The sequence below is a fragment of the Geotrypetes seraphini genome, chromosome 10 (assembly GCF_902459505.1).
Source record: "Geotrypetes seraphini chromosome 10, aGeoSer1.1, whole genome shotgun sequence".
NCBI lineage: Eukaryota > Metazoa > Chordata > Amphibia > Gymnophiona > Dermophiidae > Geotrypetes > Geotrypetes seraphini.
Window position 1 is genome coordinate 27006883 of NC_047093.1, and position 26059 is coordinate 27032941.

The 26059-nt window shown below is 43.2% G+C and overlaps 1 protein-coding gene across 2 annotated transcripts in view; it reads left to right on the forward strand.

The window, feature by feature from the left end:
• Positions 1-26059, forward strand: part of SLC9A3R1 (SLC9A3 regulator 1) — a 67495-nt gene that overhangs the window by 19412 nt on the left and 22024 nt on the right. Inside the window, exons 2-3 of one of the 2 annotated variants that reach the window (XM_033961318.1) lie at positions 12250-12414; positions 22218-22371. In XM_033961318.1, coding sequence (XP_033817209.1) covers positions 12250-12414; positions 22218-22371 — 319 coding nt within the window. The remainder of the gene's footprint in view (positions 1-12249; positions 12415-22217; positions 22372-26059) is intronic. The other variant, XM_033961319.1, reaches the window with a different exon arrangement.

Here is a 26059-nt window from a genome sequence, read left to right on the forward strand (position 1 = left end):
TGGGGGTTGTCTAAGCGGTTTTACATTCAGGTACTCAAGCATTTTTCCCTATCTTTCTCAGCAGGCTCACAATCTACCTAGTGTACTTGAGGCAATGGAGGATTAAGTGACTTGCCCAGGGTCACAAGGAACAGTGCTGGGTTTGAACCTGCAACCTCAGGGTGCTGAGGTTGTAGCTCTGTTCTATGGCCCTAGTTGCTGCATTATCTTTCTGGCTATAGCAGCGATCCATGTTTTAAGAGTGGAGCTGCTCTAGGAGCTCTGTGCTCCTCTACTTTTTCTGTATTTTGGCACGTCTTTTTGCACGGGCTACTGGTGGCTGGATGAAAGCTATTCCAGGGGTCATGTTCATCCCCCCTCTCCCATAATATAAGAATAGAATAGCAATACTGAGTCAGACTAGTGGTCCATCTAGCCCAGCATCATGTTTCTACAGTGGCTAATCCAGGTCACAAATTTTGTGTAAAAACCCAAATTGTAGCAACATTCCATGTTACTGATCGCAGGGCAAGCAGTGGCTTCCCTAAGGCTATCTCAATAGCAGACTATGGACTTCTCCTCCAGGAACTTGTCCAAAACTTTTCTTTTAAATCAGCTACATTAACCACTGTTACCATATGGTGGTATAGTGAGTTTGATGCTCTTCTGTTTACAATCGCCCCAGATTCTTTTTTTTTATTCTTACCATTCCTTGGTTTCTCTGGTAAAGGCTCCTTCCTTGATTTCCTCCACTGCCCACTGTTCTTTCTGCTGGGTATCTGTCTGAGCTTCTGTGCCTCTTTGATCATGGATTATGCTTTCTGGATTTAATTGATGTGCTCTCTGCTGGTATATTAAGCCTTCCTTTTCTTCAGGACTTGATGATTTCAGCTTCGTCTCCTAGTGCTTACTCCTGATTCTAGCCGGGTCCAAGGCTTCCTGGCTGTATATCAGTTGCTCTTTTCCTCTTCCATTTGGGGGGGAGGGTTATTTCATGTTTGTCTTAGAACTCATGCTTAAGTCCTAGGGTTTTTTTTTTTCTTTTTGGAGCTCTTCACCTTCCATTGCTAAGGTTTTGTTATCCCACCCTACTTGGATCACTGCTTTGCTACATCCCATTAGTCTGGACTGGTCTAGTATAGATGAAAAGGAAGGTAAAATTGTCTTAACTGCATTTTCTTTCCTTTAATCATACCAGGCCAATCCAGATGTCCTCCCTGTCCCAATTTTTTTTTCCATGTGTGTGTTTCATTTTCAGGTGGTGACTACTCCACTTCATTTCTTTCACATCAGGGTTCCAAGTCTCTGAGTTTGCCTTATTCTGTGACTCTACAGCCCAAGCCTCATTTTTGTGAGCAGTACAGCTTTTGACACTGTGACTTTGATTTCAAATATGGAATATTCCAGGCTGCACGATACCCTTAATGGCGAAGTACTTGGAGCTATTTTGTGTGTTTCCTTCTGCTGCTGGGTGGATTTAACCCATTAGTCTGGACTGGTCTAATACAATTAAAGGAAAGAAAATGATTAGGTAAGACATACAAGGAAGATGGAACTTAACAATTATAGAAGGTTCTGCAGTTCACACAATTTTTTTTTCTTCACTTAGATTCTAGTTTTGGGTTGAGATGTTTCTTACAAGGAACTACTGGAGCACTTGGCCTTTTGTCTGGGATTATTAGTGTGAAACAACATGGATTGCATTGCCAGCAGGGTTGAACTATTTTGTTACTTGGCAGCTAGTTAAGAGAAGGATTTGCTGGGTAAACAGAGGATATGTCCTGTTCTGTGGAGCTGAAAAATCAGTAACAATCTTTTATGCAGTATGTTGAACATTATCTTCTTGACTTGCAAGGATAATGTAAATTTTGATCTTACAGAATTCCCAACAGATCTGAACTCCACACAAGCAGTTGTGGAGACACTTTGTAAGTTTGTGATTACGCTCAATTTTTCTTCCAAAAGTGAACTGAGGTTTATTCTAGTTGTGCTTTAAATAAGCTTGTGTATTGATTTGAACATCATTGTGTGGTCTGCCATAAGAGATTGGTAAGCAGAATTATTATTTTTTTTATAAGTGGAAACATTCCATTTAAGCTTTAATGGTTGCTTTGTCACTGTGGCTTTGATAGTTGCAGAACTGAGCAACATGTTTCATCTGAGCTTGGGCGGACTGGATAAATTGTATGGTCTTTATCTGCCTCCATTGTCATTTTCTGAGCCCCAGGTAACAGAACAGAAATATGATTCGATCAATATTCACCGGATTAATACAGCTAATGACTTCTGTTTGAGAGCTGGACTGATGGGAAAACATTTATGGGTTTGTGTAGTTGATTTATGAAAATGTTTTAAATTTACGGTACACTGAAGCATAGTAAAGTCTATGATTTTGCTGTATACCTTTACCCCTATTAATATAACCGACTAAATCAATCCTCCTCAACCAGACACAGAAGATCCCACTCATTATTCACTCACCCATCATCCAATGTAATGTAATATATGGTCTCGGTCCCAGGCAGCATGCCCTATCATCTTACCTAGGCTGGCTTACCCTGAAATCTGGGGGGAAATCTCAAGCTTCATATCGGCACCTCATGTAGCTAACCGAGGTCACGACAAATCACCTATCTTTTTTTTTCTTCCTGGTTTTGAACAGTCTCCATGGCTTGCCAGAAGACTTTGAACATGACTCTCCTGTGGTCTGAAGCAAAGTTCCTTAGTGTTTGACTTTAAAATTCCCATCTCATGAATGAATCTTGTCCCTCACCATTGACTGTCAATTTTCTGTCCAAGACTTAAATAGTAAAACGTCTTGGCATTCAGAATAGGAGGAAATTGATCACTTCGGTTTCAGGATTCAAGCAAGCACTAAGGGCTAAATGTACTAAAGCTTCCGATCGTTGCTAAACCAATTTGACCGGTTAGCAACCGATCGTATTTGCCGACCAGATGCTCTATAAACAGGCTCACCGTGTGGTTTTCTGTGCAGTCCCACATTCTATGATTCTGGCATGCAAATGAGGTCAAACACCTAAGCCAGTCAGGGCCTTAGGCCCCTCCTCATGCAACCCAGGATGCACTGGGAAAGGGAAGGCCTGTCATTTTGCAGTGGTGGGCCCGAGGAGCAGGAGGGACTGGGCATCCCTCCTATTGTCAACTAATTTCCAGATATGGGGGAGGGGGGTGTTAAGGGGGCAACCAGTGGCATGAGGAAGTGGGCATCCCTCCTGCCTCTATTCTGTTTCTGGGGTGGGTTGTTGGGGGGGGGGGGGTCGTCGGAGGGCTGGCATGGCATTTTTTTTAATGGGGCAGATATTGTGCATGTGTAACACACTGTGTCATTAGAAAAAAGCCCCAACAACTGAGTGGCAGGAGGCTGCTTTGATGCTTCCCCTGCTGCTCAGCTGTTCCGGCTTCCCCCAAACCAGCTCTGCGCATGTGTCGAAGTTGCTATCAGAGTGACTGTTCAGACGGTATTAAGAAACTTGTTGGAACATCAATCGTTGTTCCAGAGTCGGCCAAAAAGTCAACCAATAGCAACTCACACGGTCTTAACGACCATGTTTTGTGAATCTAGCCCTAAATAAGAAGGAATCATAAAGGCTGGAATGCAGTGATTAAGATAAGTGTCTTAACTTTCTTGCAATGTGTAATTATTTTCCTTAATCTTAAGTCGTGCAATTAGCACTGCCCCACCCTTTTGCATGTCATTTATTTTACTCTCATACTTTTGTGTACATTTCCTTAATCAGTTGCCTCTTTGTATAATCATAGGAAAAAGAAACCTTGCAGAGAAATTTAGGCACTATGTTTCTAGTCATTTAAACTAGAAGGTGGTGGTGGATATGCATGGACGGGGAGAGGGACCTTGGGGTGATAGTGTCCGAAGATCTAAAGGCGAAAAAACAGTGTGACAAGGTGGTGGCTGCTGCCAGAAGGATGCTGGACTGTATAAAGAGAGGCGTAGCCAGTAGAAGGAAGAAGGTGTTGATGCCTCTGTACAGGTCATTGGTAAGGCCCCACTTGGAGTATTGTGTTCAGTTTTGGAGACCGTATCTGGCGAAGGACGTAAGAAGACTTGAAGCGGTCCAGAGGAGGGCGATGAAAATGATAGGAGGCTTGTGCCAGAAGACGTATGAGGAGAGACTGGAAGCCCTGAATATGTATACCCTAGAGGAAAGAAGAGACAGGAGAGATACGATTCAGACGTTCAAATACTTGAAGGGTATTAATGTAGAACAAAATCTTTTCCAGAGAAAGGAAAATGGTAAAACCAGAAGACACAATTACGGTAGAGGTTGAGGGGTGGTAGATTCAAAGGCAATGTTAGGAAATTCTACTTTACGGAGAGGGTAGTAGATGCATGGAATGCGTTACGGAGAGAGTTGGTGGAGAGTAAAACTGTGACTGAGTTCAAAGAAGTGTGGGATGAACACAGAGGATCTAGAATCAGAAAATATTAAAAATTGAACTAAAATGGTCTGTGTCTGTATATGGCTGTTTGGTGGAGGATGGGCTGGGGAGGGCTTCAATGGCTGGGAGGGTGTAGATGGGCTGGAGTAGGTTTTAACGAAGATTTCGGCAGTTGGAACCCAAGCATAGTACCGGGTAGAGTTTTGGATTCTTGTCCAGAAATAGCTAAGAAGAAAAAATTTAAATTTAACCAGGTTGGGCAGACTGGATGGACCATTCGGGTCTTTATCTGCCGTCATCTACTATGTTATAGGGTGAAAGCATTGGTATTCTGGTGAGTTTTATACTTGACTGCCCAGTAAATTATTTTATAATACCAAAATTCTACATTTAATTTTGAAAGATAGACCTTTTTAAAATTTATTAGTATAATCCCTACTTTATTGCTTTATACAAATTACATACAGGTTCAAACCCCATGCCTAAGCATACGATCGCCTGATTTAAAAATCTCATTGGTGATGGTGGGATGGGAAAGTGTATTTGACCTTTTTGTTTTATTGTGCCACCATTTGTAACAGGGTAGGTGATAAATAAGATTGGACTGATCTGGTGGGATAATAAGGAATCAGTCTCGTGGGTTTTGCTCCTTTATCAGCAACTGGAGAGAACAAGTTTACCAATATCATCCCATATACTACTACTACTAATTTCTAAACTAAACTAAACCTTAAGTTTATATACCGCATCATTTCCATGGATGTTGTGGAGCTTGGCACGGTTTGCAAGAACTTAAAATATAGGAAGAGAAGGAAAAAAAAGGTTTACATGAACTTATATATAGAAGAGAAGAGTAAGGGGGGATAGAATTACATTTTAGTGAAAAGCCAGGTTTTCAGTTGCTTGCGGAATAATTGGAGGGAGCCCAGGTTCCGCAGCGGGGTAGTAAGGTCGTTCCAAAGACCTGTGATTCTGAAGAGAAGGGATTTTCCCAGTTTGCCTACATAGCGAATACCGTGTAGAGAGGGGAAGAATAATTTATACCTTTGAGCGAGTCTAGTAGAGCCAGGATTCGAGGAGTTATAAGATAGTGGGATTAAGGGAGGAAGGATGCCGTGAATGCTCTTAAAAGCCAGGCAGGAGCATTTGAAATGGATTCTGGAAATCACTGGGAGCCAGTGAAGTTTGGCTAGGAGTGGGGAGACATGGTCAGACTTGTGTTTTGCAAAGATCAACTTGGCTGCAGTATTCTGGATTAGCTGGAGTCTTTGAAGACTTTTTTTTTGATAGGCTTAAGTAGATGGCATTGCAGTAGTCTAATTTGGAGAGGATAATGGATTGGACAAGGACGGCGAAATGTTGGCGAAAATAGGATCTTACTTTCCTCAGCATGTGGAGGCTGAAAAAGCATGATTTAGCCAAGGAGTTGAGGCGGTCATTGAGGGAGAGAGAAGAATCGATAATGATGCCAAGGACCTTGCTTGAGAACTCAAGCTGCAGTGCAGCGCCTGAGGGTAGTGCGAAGAGGGTGGGTAGGTGTTCTAATTTTGGGCTGAGCCAGAGTAATTTTGTTTTTGATTCATTCAATTTCATCTGTACCGAGAAGGACCAGGAATGGAGTCTCATTATGCAAGCTGTAATGTTCTCGTGGAGGTTGGTGAGGTTCTGGTCTGTCTCAAAGAGGACAAGGATGTCATCAGCGTATGTGTAGATTGTTTCAAGGGGGGATAATTGGAGGAGTTTCAGGGAGGACATATAGATGTTAAAGAGAATAGGGGATAGGGGTGATCCCTGAGGGACACCGTAAGATGGTGTCCAAGGAACGGACAAGGTGCCATTTGTGTTGACAGTGTAGGAGCGAGAGCGTAGGAAGTTTGAGAACCACTTTAGGACGGTGGATTCAATTCCTATCTCGGAAAGTTGATAAAGTAGTATGTCGTGGTGGACAACATCGAAAGCTGCAGAGAGATCGAATTGTAATAGGATAGCGAATTTGTTACGAGAATGTAGTTGTTGCACCTTAGAAATTAAGGAAACTAAGAGGGATTCGGTGCTGAAGCTGGGTCTGAAGCCATATTGGTAGGGATGGAGAATCTCTCTAGGTAAGAAGAGAGCTGGGTGGCGACTATGGTCTCTAGCAGTTTAGTTAGGAGAGGGATATTTGCTATGGGGCGGTAGTTAGATGGTAAGGAAGGGTTGAGATCTGCTTTTTTCAGAAGAGGGGACAAGGCAATGTGTTCCATTTCTGTGACGAACAGGCCCGATAGTAAAGCGGAATTTATAAGCCTGGTAAGGGAGGAGATGGCCTGCGCGGAAATGTTTTCGTAAAGGTAGGAAGGGAAAGGATCCAGGATGCAATTGCAGGATTTCAGTTTGAGACAGAGTTTAGAGATCTGGGATTCGGATACAAGTTCAAAGGCAATCCAGGATCTATCAGCAGGGATAGGGTTGGAGTCGTTGGGAGGCAGAGAATTGTAAGAGACTGCTGGGGAGAAAGAACTCCGTAAGGTAGTAATTCTTTTCATTGAAAATTTCTATAGCACTACCAGGGTAATGTCAGCAATCTAATTCTGTCAGTCCACTGCTAGTATAGCAAAATTGTGTTTGGACCTGTCTGATAAGGAAAGAAAATAGATTTTTCCCATGAGGATTGTTTTTCAGCGCTCTCAAAATCTCCAGCACTTTCACGTCCATTCTGCTTTTTGCTTGAGATGTCAGTTTGTCAATTGATAAATACTACTTCCAAAAAATTCAGATGTTGAAATAATTGCAGGGAAATGGCATTTTCCAGTTAATATCCTGCATAGGTGCCAGCGCTTTGGTGCTGGAGCATCTTTAGTATTGAGTGAGCTCCTTTACTTTATCCAGGGAGATATTTGAGTTTAGCACACTTTGTTCTGAAAAGCTGATTGTTCAGAGAATCTATATCTTAGGTCTTTCCTGTAAGCACGCAACTATCTGATACTAGTGACTTATGTTTTACTGCTGTCTAAATTGTATTCCTCTGCTTTAAATTCTATTTAAAATATCTGACTCACATTTTAAACAGCTAGTAGATATTTGATGGATTTAATACAGTGATGAGCCAGTTGACTTGCTGGGAAGTGCTTTGTTTATTGTAGCATACAATTTCTGTGCTGAACTCCTCCAGCTGAGATGTTAATACATGAGAAAGCCTTATTTCAAATACAGATGTCAACAAGCAAGTTGTAGGCACCTTTGATTGGAATAGTGTTAAAACTAGCTTTTCAGAGCTATACACAAATTCTCATACAATGGATCTCAAGATGACTGCAGAGAGACCTGCATGGTCTATTCCAGTGGTCTCAAACACGCGGCCTGTGGGCCGCATGCGGCCCCCCCCAGGGACAATTTTGCGGCCCGCGATCTGTCCTTGCCTAAAGCAGGGATCCCCAATCTACTTCCCTTCCCACTGCCCTCCCCAATCGGGGAACAGGCCAGCGCCCGAGGTCTTAGCTCTCCCTGCATATCTTCCCCAGCTCGGAGCCGACCAATTCTCGCCACCTGACGTCAATTCTAATGTTGGGGAGGAAGTTCCGGGCCAGCCAATCGCTGCCTAGCTGGCCCGGAAGTTCCTTCCCGACGTTAGAATTGACGTCGGGTGGCGTGAATTGGTTGGCCCCGCGCTGGGGAAGATAAGCAGGAAGAGTTAAGACCTCGGCACTGGCCTGTTCCCCGATTGTAGCGACGGCAGCTTGTTCCCTGATTGCGGCGGTGGTGGCCTGTTACCTGATTGTGGCGGTGGCGGCCTGTTCCCCAATGGTGGTGGCTTGGGGGGAGGGCAGGGAGAAGTAAAGAAAGAAAGGGGGGACAGAGACAGAAAGAAAGAAGGGAAACGAGACACAGACAGAAAGGGGCATGGAGAGAGGAAGGGCGGGCATGGAGAAAGAAAAAAAGAAAGAAAGGGGGCACGGAGAGAGAGAGAAAGAAAGAAGGGGGCAGGGTGAAAGAAATAAAAAGTTGGGGGAGGGAAGGAGACAGATGCCAGACCAGGGGAAAGGAAGGAAGGAGGAATGGAGAGAAAGGAAGGAAAGAGATGCCAGACCATGGAAATAGGACGGAAGAAGAGAGAGATAGGAAGGGAAGGTAAGACATGGAAACATAGATTTTGAAAAGAAAGCAGAAAATTTGAACATTAAGTTAATGCCAAAGATGAATGCAAGGCAGAAAGTGAAGACGGAGAGAAAAACAGTCAAAGGACATGAAGGCCCTGGAAACATAGTTGAAAGCACAGAAAAATAAAGTCACCAGACAACAAAGGTAGGGAAAATGATTTTATTTTCAATATAGTGATTGAAATGTGCCAGTTTTGAGAAATAAAAGATATTAAACTTTAAATGTGAGGGCTGCAGAAAAAATAGAGTACTTGGAGGACCGCCGAAAAAATAGTTAATATCTTATTAAAGAAATGACAATTTTGCATGAGGTAAAACTCTTTATAGTTTATATATCTTTCCTTTTAACTGTTAAAGGAAAGTTTTGTAAACCATAAAGAGTTTTACCTCATGCAAAATTGTCATTTCTTTAATAAGACATTAACTATTTTTTCGGCGGCCCTCCAAGTACCTACAAATCCAAAATGTGGCCCCGCAAAGGGTTTGAGTTTGAGACCACTGGTCTATTCCATTTGCCCAATAAGATGCATAATACCTTATGCTATGAGCAATACTACATGACCTTGCTTTGTTATTGCTATAGAAATCTGCCCTGCATTGGCCTTGTTCCCCCATCTACTGAAGCTGTCATCAAAGCCCCACTCCACCCTAGCCATGATCAGGGCATAGACCATAGAAGTCTGCTTTGCTTCCCAATTACTGGAGTTGCCATCTAAGCACCATGTGTGTATCCCATGCATTTTTTTATCATTTTCATCCCCATTATCTCCTACAGGAAGGCATGGCAGGTTATCTAACAAAAATATCCAAAAAATCAAGAAAAGGATGCCCAAAATAAATCACAAAAAATTGCACCCTCCAAAATACAGGACAAAAAAGTCACCTTTCTTTAAAAAAAGGGAGAAAAGACCTCAGTGTCTAATAGGGGCTCTTTAAGCTTCCCATATAGACAGGCTAGTTTTAAACAGAATTTAATCCTAGCAGACACATCCTTGGTCAGAAAAACTCCCAATTAGTAAGTGAACCTCTATTTTAATTTTCTAATAGTTTTATATATTTTCTTATAGTTTTATATATTTTTTTAAACTTCCATAGAGCAGTTTTTCCTGCTTGCTTTACTCCAGGACTACACCTGAATATCGAAGTGCTCAGATAAGTGACTTTTATTTTTGACAATTGTTGTTTGAAGAAAAGTTTAAAAAAATATATAAAACTATAAGAAAATATATAAAACTATTAGAAAATTAGAATAGAGGTTCACTTACTAATTGGGAGTTTTTCTGACCAAGGATGTGTCTGCTAGGATTAAATTCTGTTTAAAACTAGCCTGTCTATATGGGAAGCTTAAAGAGCCCCTATTAGACACTGAGGTCTTTTCTCCCTTTTTTTAAAGAAAGGTGACTTTTTTGTCCTGTATTTTGGAGGGTGCAATTTTTTGTGATGGCAGGTTATCTGTCATCCTCTCCATGAAAAGGTACTTCTTGATGTTGTTTTCAACTCAGGACCCCATGTAACCTCAGTGCATGTTCTGTCATATTCCTACTTCTGAAAAAGGCTTCATTTTGAAAGGTATTCCCCTGTCATATTCATCATCTACTAAGATTCTTGGAGTAACCTTAACATGTCGTTCCATTCACACATTTCTAGTGTTTTCTTCGTTTTTCAAACTTCATCAGCTTTTCTGTTCGGTCGCTCTTAAATCACAACTCTCTTCGGATTCTCTTACACTCAATGGTCTTCTCCAAGCTGGATTACTGTAACTCCCTTTTAATTGGACTCTCACAATATCAACGTCACCTTCAGCTTGTTCAAAATACCACTCTCCTTTTCCTGTATTGCCGCTCACAATATGACCATATTACTCCTTTACTCAAATCTGAACCTATGCTTCCAATATCTTACAGAATACCATTCAAATACAGTGTACTCACTTTCCAGATTCAGTCCTCTGGACTTCCCTCATTTTTGCCTGGTTTTTGCCCCCCTATTCCCCCAATAAGGATCTTTGATCTTCTAATCAACATCTGCTATCTGTTCCCTTCTTTTAGACAGATGTTTCTTGACATTAACTGGTATTCTAGTTTCTTAGTCATTGTTCCCACTCTGGAACTCTCTAGCACTATACTTAAGGTCTGAAAAAATCTCTTAAGTCAGTTAAAATCCTGCTACTTTATAAAAGTCATTTGATGTGTCTTCTTTGTAGACCATCTTATTACGAACAACATAGTAACTTTATATTTTTACCCTTTACCTCTTGTTTCCCTTTATTCCCTTACCTACAATATATTGTAAACTTCTCCTTCCATTGTAAGCCTAACTGTGTCTAGTATGTTTTCTCATCTTGGTCTATTTACCATGTCTGTTTTTATTGGTGGGTTGTTTTTTTTTTTAATTGTTTTTCCCTTTATCCTTGGTTTTATCATTGTATAGCGCTTTGGTTTAACATTTTCTGTTAATTGCGGTATGTCTCTCATAACCCCCATCTCCTCCTTTTTTTCAGGTCATTGTCTCTTCTCGTCTTTTAGCACAAAACCCTATACCGTTTTTGTCACTTTTCTCTAAACCACTTGAAGTCTCTTAACAAAATACGGTCTCCAAAACTGAACCCAATACTCCCAAGTGAGGCCTCACCAATGACTTGCACAGAGGCATTCACCACATCACCTTTCTTCTGTTGGTTGTATCCCTCTGTATTCAGCTTAGCATCCTTTAGCCTTGTCCCATTTTTCATCACCTTGAGATCCTTGGACACTATCACTCCAAAGTTCCTCTCCTGAGCTGTGCTTATTAATCTCTCACCTCCTATCTCTTACATCATCCTTGGATTTCTGTACCCCCAGTGCATCACGCTGCATGTCACATTAAATTTTAACTTCCGGACCTTGATTATTCTGATGAGATCTCTTCTCATGGTTTACACCCTCCGAGGTATCTACTCTGACCTTCGTATAATCCGCAAAAAAGGCATACTTTTCCTTCTATTTGTCATCAATGTCTCAAATACATTAAACCACAATCAGCCCCATTTATTTATGTATGTGTTCAGTTTTCTATTCCGTTCTCCCAGGGGAGCTCAGAACATGGATTTATTCAAGTACTTGAGCATTTTTCCCTGTCCCAGTGGGCTCACAATCTATTTAATGTACCTGGGGTAATGGAGGGATTAAGTGACTTGCCCTGGGTCATAAGGAGCAGCATCGGTTTGAACCCACAACCTCAGGGTGCTGAGGCTTTAGCTTTAACCACTGCGTCGCACTCTCCCATTACTGACCCCCAAGGCAATCCACTAACCTTTGCTCTGATCGAATTCTATTTATCACCACTCTGTCATCTGTCTGTCAACCCATTTCCAGTCCAGTTTATCACTTTGGGTCCCCTAAGTTCATTCTTCTCAGCTTTGAGTTTTCTGTGAGGATCAAAGGCTTAGATGTAATAATCTACTTAAGTTTCAACAAGCACATGTTCTTTGTCCCATTGTTTCTAGTTTTTATATATTAATGGAGTAACATGACAACCACATAAGCAGAACTACAAATTCAAATTTATTTTTGTTTGTTCTGACCCATAAAATTTCTTAATCTATCTTAATCTCTGCTCGGTGCAAGATATAGTTCATGTAGTACATAATGTTTTGTTCCAAAAGACAATCTAAAAATGTTCAAAGTGTAGGGCACCCCTTTTGGGCATTATTCATACTATTTTATTTTCTTTTCAGCAGAAGGATCTACGGCCTCGTTTGTGTACCATGAAGAAAGGGCCAAATGGTTATGGATTTAATCTCCACAGTGAAAAAACCAAACCGGGCCAATATATCAGAGCTGTAGACCCCAGTTCACCTGCAGAAGAATCAGGACTGAAACCCCAGGACCGTATAATTGAGGTATGTTTGAGGTGGCAAGAATCAATGCAGACTTTACCTAATGATACCTCCACTTATTCTGGGTTCTCTTGTAGGTTGCCTATAAATATTCGCTTGTCATTTGTATTCTAAAAAAAATCAAACTTTAAAGAGACTTTGCTTCAATCTTGCAGATCAGGCTACATGTCGGTCCCTTTGGGGCACACCTAATGCATAGTATATCTGGGTCTAATCAGTCTTGTTAAATTCCTGGTCTGCATCCGCTTTGCTATAACTACAAAAGGGATTCAGCAATCTGATGAAGTTTCAAGTTTTCTTTATTTTTGATATACCATTTATCAGGCGAGTATTTAAATAGTTTAAAATGAAATTTAAAAGTAAAATGTCAAATTAAAAGATGAAACTGCATTGGGACTGAATTCGTTCAGTGGCTATGTGGTAGGGGAGCTAAGCTCAAGTTTTCTAGGAGAGGAGCTGCATCTGGAATGGAAGAGTAGCCTAGTGATTGGCACAGCGGGCTGAGAATCTGGGGCATTTGGTTTGATTATCAACAATATGCAGGTAGAGTACCGTATTTTCACGCAAATAACACGCACCCGTATAAAACGTGCACACGGATATAGCGCGCAGAAATCACGATGATTTGCACAAAAACTTTGATATACCGCGCTCACGGGTATACCGCGCATGCTGCCCGACGCTCCTTTCGCCCGCCCTGACTTTCCGTGCGCTGTCCCGACTCTCCGTTCACCCCCCTGACTTCCGTGCACTGTCCCCCCTTGAAGGTCTGTCCCCATCCTGAAAGCCTGATGCCCCCCCCCCGACGTCCGATACATCCCTCCCCCCCCCCCCCGAAGGACCGCCGACTCCCCAACAATATCGGGCCAGGAGGGAGCCCAAATCCTCCTGGCCACGGCGACCCCCTAACCCCACCCCGCACTACATTACGGGCAGGAGGGATCCCAGGCCCTCCTGCCCTCGACGCAAACCCCCCTCCCCCCCAAGAACCTCCGACCGCCCCCCAGCCGACCCGCGATCCCCCTGGCGACCCCCACGACCCCCCCACCCCCCTTCCCCGTACCTTTGGTAGTTGGGCCAGAAGGGAGCCCAAACCCTCCTGGCCACGGCGACCCCCTAACCCCACCCCGCACTACATTACGGGCAGGAGGGATCCCAGGCCCTCCTGCCCTCGACGCAAACCCCCCTCCCCCCCAAGAACCTCCGACCGCCCCCCAGCCGACCCGCGATCCCCCTGGCGACCCCCACAACCCCCCCACCCCCCTTCCCCGTACCTTTAGTAGTTGGCCGGACAGACGGGAGCCAAACCCGCCTGTCCGGCAGGCAGCCAACGAAGGAATGAGGCCGGATTGGCCCATCCATCCTAAAGCCCCACCTACTGGTGGGGCCTAAGGCGCGTGGGCCAATCAGAATAGGCCCTGGAGCCTTAGGTCCCACCTGGGGGCGCGGCCTGAGGCACATGGTCGGGTTGGGCCCATGTGCCTCAGGCCGTGCCCCCAGGTGGGACCTAAGGCTCCAGGGCCTATTCTGATTGGCCCACGCGCCTTAGGCCCCACCAGTAGGCGGAGCTTTAGGATGGATGGGCCAATCCGGCCTCATTCCTTCGTTGGCTGCCTGCCGGACAGGCGGGTTTGGCTCCCGTCTGTCCGGCCAACTACTAAAGGTACGGGGAAGGGGGGTGGGGGGGTCGTGGGGGTCGCCAGGGGGATCGCGGGTCGGCTGGGGGGCGGTCGGAGGTTCTTGGGGGGGAGGGGGGTTTGCGTCGAGGGCAGGAGGGCCTGGGATCCCTCCTGCCCGTAATGTAGTGCGGGGTGGGGTTAGGGGGTCGCCGTGGCCAGGAGGGTTTGGGCTCCCTTCTGGCCCAACTACCAAAGGTACGGGGAAGGGGGGTGGGGGGGTCGTGGGGGTCGCCAGGGGGATCGCGGGTCGGCTGGGAGGCGGTCGGAGGTTCTTGGGGGGGAGGGGGGTTTGCGTCGAGGGCAGGAGGGCCTGGGATCCCTCCTGCCCGTAATGTAGTGCGGGGTGGGGTTAGGGGGTCGCCGTGGCCAGGAGGGTTTGGGCTCCCTTCTGGCCCGATATTGTCGGGAAGTCGGCGGTCGTTCGGGGTGGGGGTGCGAGTGGTCCTGCCGGGGGGGGGGGATGTATCGGACGTCGGGGAGTCGGCCGGGCAAGAGGGCTTGGGCTCCCTCTTGCTCCGATCGTGGATGCGGGTGTGGGTGGGAGCGCGTGCGAGCGGTCGTTCGGGGTGGGGGTGCGAGTGGTCCTGCCGGGGGGGGGGGGATGTATCGGACGTCGGGGAGTCGGCCGGGCAAGAGGGCTTGGGCTCCCTCTTGCTCCAATCGTGGATGCGGGTGCGGATGGGAGCGCGTGCGAGCGGTCGTTCGGGGTGGGGGTGCGAGCGGTCCTGCTGGGGGGGTGAATCGGGCGTCGGGGGGGGGTGGGAACTATGTTTTAAAACTTTGGTATACCGCGCTCACGCATATAACGCGCGAGGGGTATGCGCGGTAGGTAAAAACGCGTATAACGCGCGCGTTATATGCGTGAAAATACGGTAGGTTTCTTTAAATTCAGATACCAAATATACCTGCTCACTTCTTAAACAAGTTAAACATACATTTCAAACTTGTATCGTGCACTCTATTTATACAAGGAGGAAAAGAGCTCAGATCCCCGTCATCAGTCAGAATGAATCTTGCTGAAGACTAGATAGGGTAAGAACCTCACGGGCTTCAAAAAAGCCTCCTTGCTCACTGTTACATATGCTTTTAAACTCAATATGGTTGCAGTCACTGAAATTTGCTATCATTTACTTTGAAAACACAGTTCTGCAGCACAGGTCTGGTTCAAACAGTTCTAATCCATTGATATTTGTTAAAGAAAATGCTTGAAAAATGAAATATTGCAGGCAGCAATTACTTATCTTGGGTTTAATTCCCACTGTGACTCCTTGTAATCCCGAGCAAATCTCTTAATCCTCCATTGTCTTGGGTACAAAAATATAGATTCTCAGAGGACAAGCAGGTATCATAAACTTACATGTGGGAGACATCCATGGAACCTGCTATGAAACCCTATCAAGTGCACTGTCACTTTAAATCTTTATAGACTAAATATAATAAACCCAAGTGGTCAAAATATCATATACTCATATATAAAATATATACCACTTAATATGGGAAATACACTACCTAAGCAGCATAATCCTATTTAGGCCTCAGATTCGGAGCATACGCGTAGTCCTATCATGGACTGAACGGTCAGCGTAATATTATAGCTCTCTACTCCAGTCATAGGCCAAACAATTTGGACTTAATTTTTTTGAAACTTTTTCTTAAGTGAAGCTTAACTAATGTGATTTAAAAATCCAATCCTATAAAATTTTAACTTTTGAACTTTAAACATATTCATAGTGCATTTCTCCCTTAATAGGCAGCTGAGTTACTTATCTCAAGCAGTTTTCATTGGTATATGTTTTATATATGAGTATACTTTAAATCATTAGGCAGTGCCCATTGCCATGCATGTGTCAGTGCCTTCCTGTCGATCTCGTTTCACAGGGGTAAAATAAATTAACAGGACTGGCTAACCATCAAGGATCAAAATCACCAGTCCAACATCTCAAAAGTACTCAATTATATCAAGTTATTCTCTCTTTGCATACACATAAGTGTTTCTAAGTATATTAAACCTCAGAAGTGGCTTGTTTCACGGGAAAAATTACCTGATAAGTTTTTCAAAAGCTGCAAGTTTCCTCATTGGCTCACCAATAGCAAAGTTTCTCAATAAATATATGAAGTGCTCAAATGCTATAATACTGGAAATTTTTTTTTTTAATCCATCTTAAATGCCAAACATTGGCATATGCCAAACCCTATGCTGACATGCATGTTTTGCAATGTACATCAGGGCTGGGTTTCAATAGACTTTCACCATGGCTGCTTTCTTAAATGAATTATTACAAAATGGTGTTCCATGAGACGTGCCTTCCCATAGGACAGTCAGTTCTCCGTTTCCTGTGGAGCTGAGAAGCTGTCTTCAGTTTCTCTACAGTGTTTCAAACTTTTGCTTTCTTTTTTTTTTTTTTGTGCCTTCCTCATAATTTCTTGTTTTTATCGTATTTCAGTATTTTACCTGATCTTTGTTCATTTTTAATCAAAATGCTCCCAGGAATAGTGCCTGATTTATTTATTTATTCAATTTTCTATACCGTTCTCCCAGGGGAGCTCAGAACGATTTACATGCATTTATTTAGGTACTCAAGCAGTTTTCCCTCTGTGGCCACGTTTCACCTACAAGGCTACGTTAGAAGCATACAACTGAAACAACAAAAAGACAGAAGATGATTGATGAAAGAATGGCTTTACCCAGCTGAAGTCAGTTTCCACCAGTGCTGAAGAACTATAAAATAGCTTAGTGTCAAAAAATGTACCATTAAAAGCAGGCATAGTTAAAGTGAATGAGTGCACAATGTGAAAGTCACTTTAAAACATGCACAGTATAATAGCATGTTAATAAAACAGTGAGAAACCACTTTAAAACAAATGAACATTGTAATATGTTAAAAGTAGTAAAAAGACCAATTTAAAACAAATGCACAGTGTAATAGTATGTAAAAACTGGTGAATTGGGAATATCAACAACTTTGTATTAAGTGAAAATTACAGCAAAACCTGCAAATAGAGGTTTAGAAAATACTCAGTCCTGGGTATGTAAAAATTGGCAATCAACCAAACCTGTGAACTCAACCTAACTTATATGTCAGAAAGCCTGTCATGAATAATAGGTAAAAACACCCAGTAAAAACCACTCAAAACAAGGTGAAAGCTTAAAACATTGACTCTAAACAAGGTTCTAAAAATTAAAGTCCTTAAATGTAATGAGGACTGCATGTGAAAAACTCATAGTAAACTCAAAATACAAACAATTAAAAATAACTGTTTTCCCCTAACATTTTAGGTATTTATGGGTTTCTGAACATCTCTATCTCAAAATAGTAAAAAAGAGTTTAAAACCAATTTAAAACATAGTGTTGGAGCGCATTCTAATGGTGTCACTGGTGTGTTTTAACCATGGAAGAAATCTCAAAAGCAAAAAATAACCTTAAAGCTGAGGAACCTTTTAAAAACTTCTGAAAAGTGACTAAAAACATTTCAGGGACTTTCAAGAAAAAGCAATTGTGGGTAACATAAAATGCAAAACTTAAAATCTCGATGTTAAAAACTACCTAAAAAATTCATTAAACATAACAGCTAGAAAATTTAAAAACATGGTTACCAAAGCTCAAATATATAAAAATTACAAGTGCAATATATAAAAAATGATGGATCAAATACAGATAAATACAGATAAAGTATCCTGTAGAGATACAGTATTACAGAAACACAGTGAAATCAGTCTCAAGTCCATGAAAGGTGACTGTGATCAAATGTTTATAAATAGATTTAATAGATCTATCGATCACCACCTTTCCATGTAGGATATGGCATGCTTAAAGCAATCTTCAGAAACATGTGATTTTTCAAGTATTACACCAGTGGTTTGACCACAGATGTTTTGAGTGCACTCTTATGTGCTAAAATAGCTTGAGTGGTTTGGTGGTCTTCCCAATGTATGGCAATGTATGCATGGGCTAATAGTAACATATACATATAGTTATTACCCTTGATGTAGCCTGAGGGCGAAATATGGCCAAGTTGGTACTTGTTATCGGATTTTTTCACTTGGTGGACTGATCTGCTTTTTGGTTTGGTGTAGAATTCAAGTGTCCAGGCTTTGACAGAACTCAACTTCAGAAATAATTCATCAGTTGTATAATCTCCTCAAATGATCACAATCTTATGCTTATGCTCCTCCACAGAATTATGGACTATCAATTCTACATGTCCATTTATTTTAAATCTTTACTTTAAAAACTATCAGTTTTGAACAATTCCTCCTTCAGACAAAATTTCAACAGTTATCTAAGAACTTGTTCACTACGAGAAAGTATATGGTTAGATGAACATTTGATGCTTCTTCCTGCATATCTACACTGGCAATTGCAATATGCCACTTGGCCTGGCTTAATCTCATCTGGAAACTTCAGCTAAGATTAAAAAAACAGATACTATGACCACTTTCTTATCTAAACCAGAAACATCTCAAATCGTCCTTGACTAGAAGATATTCTACCTCTTCCAGATATTACTATAACATCAAACAGTGTTACAATCAGCCATTTTCCTTATTGTCTAGGCCTCCTGCTCAGCAACCTTGTACAAGTCAACAAAGGACAAACAAATCTCAACCTCAATCTCAGTCCAAATAGCAGTCGTCCTTTTGATTCCTTTATTTCCATGGGAGGCAGATTAATCTGCTTCCATAAACATTGGACTTTTGGATCAGTGGGTGCTTTGCATCACTCAGGGCTGCGCCTTATGCTTGATCAGAACACCTCCAAACCACCCACCAAGTGTCGTCTTTCAACTTTGTCCAGAAGACCCTCTTTTACCAAGAACTTTCGGCCCTTCTCCAGCTAAACACAATAGAACCTATTCCTCTACAGGAGAGGTACTGGGCGTTCTACTTGAAGTATTTCCTGATACAAAAAGACTGGAATTCTCAAATCCTTGTTGGAGATGTTACGCATGGTCTCTCTGGGTACCCTTTCTTTACTGGAAAAAGGTTATTTGACTTTGTTCTCTGGATCTCCTCCCTGCTCACAGAAAATATCCTTGCTTTCACATTGGATCTCAACATTTCCAACACAGTCTTAACCTTTGGGCTGGCTTTGACCCCTCATGTCTTCATGAAATGTCTAGTGGTAGTAGCAGCAGCCCTTTGCACATGAGGGTTTCACGATTATTTAGAGGATTGTTTGATCAAGGCTTTATCGCAAAGAGCTCAGCATGCCAACAATTCATTTTGTTTCATAGGGCTGCTTGGGTTTGCAGTCAGCTACCAAAAGTCACATCTGCAATCTTCTCAGGCACTGGAGTTCATAGGAGCTATCCTGGATACTGCTCCAAGTTAGCTTTTCAACCGCAACAGAATGGACAATCGCCCTATGTCAGTCTTCTTCCTTTGCATTTCTGCACATCAAATGTTAACACTGCCTCAGTGTTCTGATAACCACAGTACACGTCACTCTAGAGCAGGGGTGCCCCCACTTTTTTGGCTTGCGAGCTACTTTTAAAATGACCAAGTCAAAATGATCTACCAACAGTAAAATTTTTAAAAAGCACACTGTATGCAGAGAAAATGTTAATTATCATTTGTATTTGGGTTTTTTTTTCCCAAGGTCAAGGCAAATGACTTTAAAATATGCAATGTCACCTCAGTAACAACTATGTAAAAGTAGACAAATATACCCCCTTCCCTTTTACTAAACCGCGATAGTGTTTTCTCAGTGCAGGGAGCTACGCTGAATGCCTCTCGCAGCTCCCGACGCTCATAGGCTTCCTGCACTAAAAACCACTATCGCCATTTAGTAAAAGGGGGGGGGGCATAGTGCAAAATATAGACAGCAGATATAAATTCTCAACAGATGCATTTTGATCACTAAATTGAAAATAAAATCATTTTCCTACCTTTTTGTCTGGTGATTTTCATAAGTCTCTGGTTGCACTTCCTTCTGTAAATCCAGTATTTCTTTCTGCCCCCTCCCCTTTTCTTTCTGTCTTTCTCTCTCCCCCTGCCCCCCTCTTTATTTCTGTCTTTCCACCTCTCTCCCCCTGCCTGCCTGGTTGTCTTTCCACCTCTCTCCCCCTGCCTGCCTGGTTGTCTTTACTCCCCTCTCTCTCCCTGCCCCCCCTCCCAAGCCATTGGGCCGATTTATCTTCCCTGATTCTTTCTTTCTTTCTCTCTCCCTGCCCTCCCCAAAGCCACCACGCCGATTTCTTCCTGCCTCCATGAGCCAGACCTGGCGCGTACAAACGCTGAGCCCACATGCCTTCCTCCCCGACGTCAATTCTGATATCAAAGAGGAAGTTCCAGGCCAGCTTGGCAGCGATTGGCTGGTCCAGAACTTCCTCTCCGACATCAGAATTGACATTGGAGGTGAAGGCTTGTGGGTCTGGCGCTTGTACACGCCTGTGCTAGACGTGGGGGGGGGGGGTAAGTTTAAGTTGTTTGGGTGGGGGGGCGGTTTTGGGGGGGAGCGGTTGGAGCGAGGGGGCCTTTGCGAGCGGGGGGGAGTGATGCCGGTTATCGGGTGGGGGTGGGGGGTGGGAACGTATCAAAGCGAGTTTCCATTATTTTCTATGGAGAAACTCGCTTTGATAAATGAGCATTATGGATTACAAGCATACTCCTGGAACGGATTATGCTCGTAATCCAAGGTATCACTGTAATTGTATTTTGTATTGGGTTTGGGTCTGAGTCAAATATTTAGGATACTGAGCTAGTTCAGCCATAAGAAGATAAGTTGAATCTGTTTGTGTGACACAAATGAGGCACTGTGTGCTTGTGCATAGTGATTGTGCAAGGGTCTGTAGCTTATTAGCTTATCTTCTTATACAGTAGTACATGTATTGTCTAAAGCCCGATATTTTCGGAGGTAGGCCTATTACTATCTCAATCCCCTGAGTTACTGCTATAGTACATGCTTACCATATAGGTTCCGAGCAACTTTTGTAGACTCCTACATCAAAACTGCTGTCACTGAGATGACACCAGAAACTTAAATTCTTTTGGTATTTGTGTTGTAAGTGACACATCTTAATTCTGCTGTACACCTATCATTGGGAGAAGTTTCTGTATATGAGGGGTATACTTACAGCAGAGGAATTTCTAGCACCAGGGAGCCTGTGTTTGCTATATTTCTGTTCAATCAGATTACATCACCTAGTTGCAAGACATATATGTCCTATTTTGTTCTCAGCGACTTATCATCCAGATACCAAAAAGTTCAATTCCTTTCCCTCAAAGATGAGCAGATAGTATCACTAGGCGTTTTGTGAAAATTCTCAAAGCTGCTGAGAATACAAACATAAAGACCTGGTACTGAGAGCCCCTACTTTCGTCATGAGGTATACTGAAGATCCTTATAATACTACCAGGTTCTGTGGATTATGTCACCTATGTGAGAATATATGCCCGCTGTCCTCCAGAGCAGTGGTTCCCAACCATGTCCTGGAGGACCACTGGCCAGTTGGGTTTGAATATTCATGAGAGAAATTTGCATATAAAGGAGGAGACAGGCACACAAATCTGCTCCATGCATATTTGTGAGGGCTGTCCTGAAAACCTGACTGGCTGGTGGTCATCCAGGACAGGATTAGGAACCACTGCTCCAGAGAACATCTGCTACAGGTAAGTATCTTTGCTTTCTGAGCCCAGAAGGGACAGAAGGCCTGCATATAATAAATGTAAACGGCTTTGGTTGTATGACAGGGTATGTCAAATCCATGACCATCCCCCCACCTCCCACTACCATCCCCATCTTTGGTGGACCTGCCACTTAATGAGCTCTATATGAATTCCTAAGCATTGGGACTTTCCAAGAAGGTGATGCTTTGCTTTAGGAAGAGCTAAAATATGTTTACTTGCACAGTTTTGTATAGTACAGTATTGTTAGTATTGCTATAAAACTGTATGCAAATATTTTTTGGTAGGGGGAGAGGAATGAGTCATATCCTTAAACTTCAATAGCGCAATAGACCAAAATAAAAGCTTAACAGGCTTTCCTGAGTATAAGATTTAGAAGTCTATAGTGATCTCTTCTTTTCAGTCTTGTAAGAGCTGTGGAAGGACACGTGATGACTCTTTATAAAGATGGCTTCCACTAAAGGCCTTTCTCATGTGTTCCAATGGTGGTCTCCATCCAGGTGAACAAATTGTGCATGGAGGGGAAACAGCATGCTGAAGTGGTAGCTGCCATTAAAGCTGGCGGGGATGAGACTAGCTTGTTGGTTGTGGATCCAGAAACAGATGACTTCTTCAAGAAGTGCAAAGTCATTCCATCGCAGGCCCACCTGACAGGTAAGGAGAGGTGACATAGCTGTCTGTAATACAAGCTTATATTTTTTCAATGGTTATTGGTCTAGTGCAGGGATCTCAAAGTCCCTCGAGGGCCGCAATCCAGTCGGGTTTTCAGGATTTCCCCAATGAATATGCATGAGATCTATGTGCATGCATTGCTTTCATAGAAACATAGAAAGGTGACGGCAGAAAAGGGCCACAGCCCATCAAGTCTGCCCACTCTACTGACCCACCCCATTAAGTCTGAGTGCTGATGACTTAGTTCCTTAGCTCGACCCTCGTAGGGATCCCACGTGGATATCCCATCTATTTTTAAAGTCGAGCACGTTGGCGGCCTTGACCACCTGCATCGGAAGTTTGTTCCAATGATCCACCACCCTTTCCGTGAAGAAGTACTTCCTGGCGTCACCACTAAATTTCCCTCCTCTGAGTTTAAGCGGGTGCATATTCATTGGGGAAATCCTGAAAACCCGACTGGATTGCGGCCTTCAAGGAGGGACTTTGAGACCCCTGGTCTAGTGGGCCTTGGAGAACTGTATGGCGTCTATGCAATATACAATTGAAAGAATTGCAGTGTACAAAATCTGATAAGGTAAGGTGAGAGATGATTTGATCATATTTGCCTACCTGTCATCACCACACTCTTCAAATCTGATGTAGTACTCTATGAAAACCAAAAACCTTTACATTTAGAATTCCATTGGCAACCAGTGTAGGCCCTTCAAATAAGGAGTCGCATACTCGCTCCATGCACACCTGTGAAGACAAAAATTGCTACATTTTGAATTATTTGTAAAATTTGAATGGCTTTTAGGTAATCCCTTAATACAGGCTATTATATCCATCTAAAGCAGGGTTTCTCAAACCAGTCTTCAGGATCCACATAGCTAGTTGGGTTTTTAGGATACCCACAATGAATATGCATGAATAGATTTGCATAGAATATTGCATGTAACTTCTCATGCTTGTTAATGGATATCCTGAAAACCTGGCTGGCTAAGTGTCCTGAGGAATGGGTTGAGAACGCCTGATCTAAAGACAATATCGCTACTCACTGATAATGCAGTGGGCATCTGAAGAGAGCTAATGGAGAGTTCAGCAAAATTCAGGTCTGTGTTTGTGAGGGAGTGATGACAAAATGTTTGGCATCATAGTAACATAGTAGATGACGGCAGATAAAGACCCGAATGGTCCATCCAGTCTGCCCAACCTGATTCAATTTAAATTATTATTATTATTATTTTTTTTCTTCTTAGCTATTTCTGGGCGAGAATCCAAAGCTTTACCCGGTACTGTGCTTGGGTTCCAACTGCCGAAATCTCTGTTAAGACTTACTCCAGCCCATCTACACCCTCCCAGCCATTGAAGTCCTCCCCTGCCCATCCTCCTCCAAACGGCCATGCACAGACACAGACCGTACAAGTCTGCCCAGTAACTGGCCTAGTTCAATCTTTAATATTATTTTCTGATTCTAAATCTTCTGTGTTCATCCCACGCTTCTTTGAACTCAGTCACAGTTTTACTCTCCACCACCTCTCTCGGGAGCGCATTCCAGGCATCCACCACCCTCTCCGTAAAGTAGAATTTCCTAACATTGCCCCTGAATCTACCACCCCTCAACCTCAAATTATGTCCTCTGGTTTTACCATTTTCCTTTCTCTGGAAAAGATTTTGTTCTACGTTAATACCCTTTAAGTATTTGAACGTCTGAATCATATCTCCCCTGTCTCTCCTTTCCTCTAGGGTATACATATTCAGGGCTTCCAGTCTCTCCTCATACGTCTTCTGGCGCAAGCCTCCTATCATTTTCGTCGCCCTCCTCTGGACCGCCTCAAGTCTTCTTACGGCATCCCCAAACTTAGGGTATTAAGCCAGTATTTCCCAAGATAGTCCTGAAGGACCCCTTTGCCAGTCAGGTTTTCAGGATATCCACAATGAATATACATGAAATTGATTTGATTGAAATATACTACTGTGACTATATGCTGATCTTTCTTGTATAGTCATTATGGATATCCTGAATACCTGACTGGCAAAGGGGGCACTCCAGGACCAACTTGGGAAACACTATTAAGCTGAGAGCAGAACATTGCTGCATTTAATGACCTTCCAGGGTTCTAAGTTTGGTTCTGCCTACCAGTTCCTTTGGTTTCCTTGCATTTTAACTTGAGCGATCGTACTGCTTAGCATATTCCTTTTCTCAGGCAGGCTACTGTCAAACGGTGCATAGCAACACCCTCGGTCTCTCTTCGCCCCTTCTCTGTTCTCATGTTGCCACGGATACCTTGGAGTATAATCCTCTTCCAGTACAATGCTTTTGAACTCGGTTCATCCTCTGCTTTTTATATGGTGAAAAGACATGCACATTGAACTTTAATCCTGCTATTCTGAGGATCCAGAGGGGAAGTAGCTTTCCAGCAAGGCCTGGATTTCAGAGGGTTTAATCATAAATCTGATCCTACAGATCAGCGTGGAGACTAGCAGAATAGTTACATGTTGGAGAGAATTAGAGGCAGATAATGGAAAAACTGCAGACTCTTGTCTATTCTTAAAGCATCTGTTGCCTTTTTTTTTAAATCCCTTGCATGGATACTGACCATATCTCAAAGTTGCAAAGTACTGTAGCAGAGGACTCTCATTAGTCTTAATGTTTCAGTGGTGTGCTTTCACCAGCTTTAGTCATCCTTACTGCATACCACTTATCCCTGCTGTTTAGTGAGTGACCAGTCCTGGACAGACTTGCTGCACCACATTAAAAATACTGGAATAGTAAAGTCCCAGGCTCATCCAGTAGCATAATATCCCTGAACTGTGATGGATTTCTTAACAAATCTATCAGAGCTCTTAATTATTTTTCACTAATAGTAATGCCTCCACTAAAAGACCTAGGTTTTCTCTAGCACTCAGTTTTGGAAAATTATTCTCAGAAATTGCCTTCATTGCTCACCGAGAGGAAGATTCTCAGAACTTCTCAATACTTCTCAGTTTCAAAGAGGTGCAATCCCACATGCAAATTAGGTTCACGGATGTTCACGTAGACTTGCTAAATTAACTTGAAATGAGTCGCTGGGTGGTAGCAATCAGCACATGTTCAGAATGCACTTGCATATTAAAAAAAACAAACATATCGAACATCAGCAGGAGAGATGCCCACTCTCTCCTACCGTGCTTGCACAACCTCTGGACATCCACCCCTGGCAGCGGAAGGGATGCCCACACTCTCCCTCCTGCCGGATAATCTCCCGACACTACTACTCCATCCCCTGCCCTGTAGTGGGAGAGATGCCCACTCCACAATTCCCTGCCACTATTACTATCCACCCACCACCACCCTATCTTATTCACAAAGTCTGGCCAGAAGGATGCTGACCCGCTCCGGCTGGCAGGCCCGCCTCTTACAAAATGGCGGGCCTTTCCCTTTCCAGTGCATCCTGGAATGTGCAGGGGAGGGGCGGTGGATAAATAGTAGTGTCGGGGGATTGTGCGATGTGAGAGAGAATGGGCATCTGTCCTGCAGAGTGGGGAGGGATGGGTAGCAGTGTCGAGGGATTATGCAATGTGGCAAGAGAGAGTGGGCATATCCTGCCGATCTTTGAGTGAGGTTGGTTTGTTTTTTAAATTTGCATGGGGTTCTGAGCTGTCAAACCTTATTTTTCTGTTGGTACCTGAGCCAATCAGCGCTCGGGCA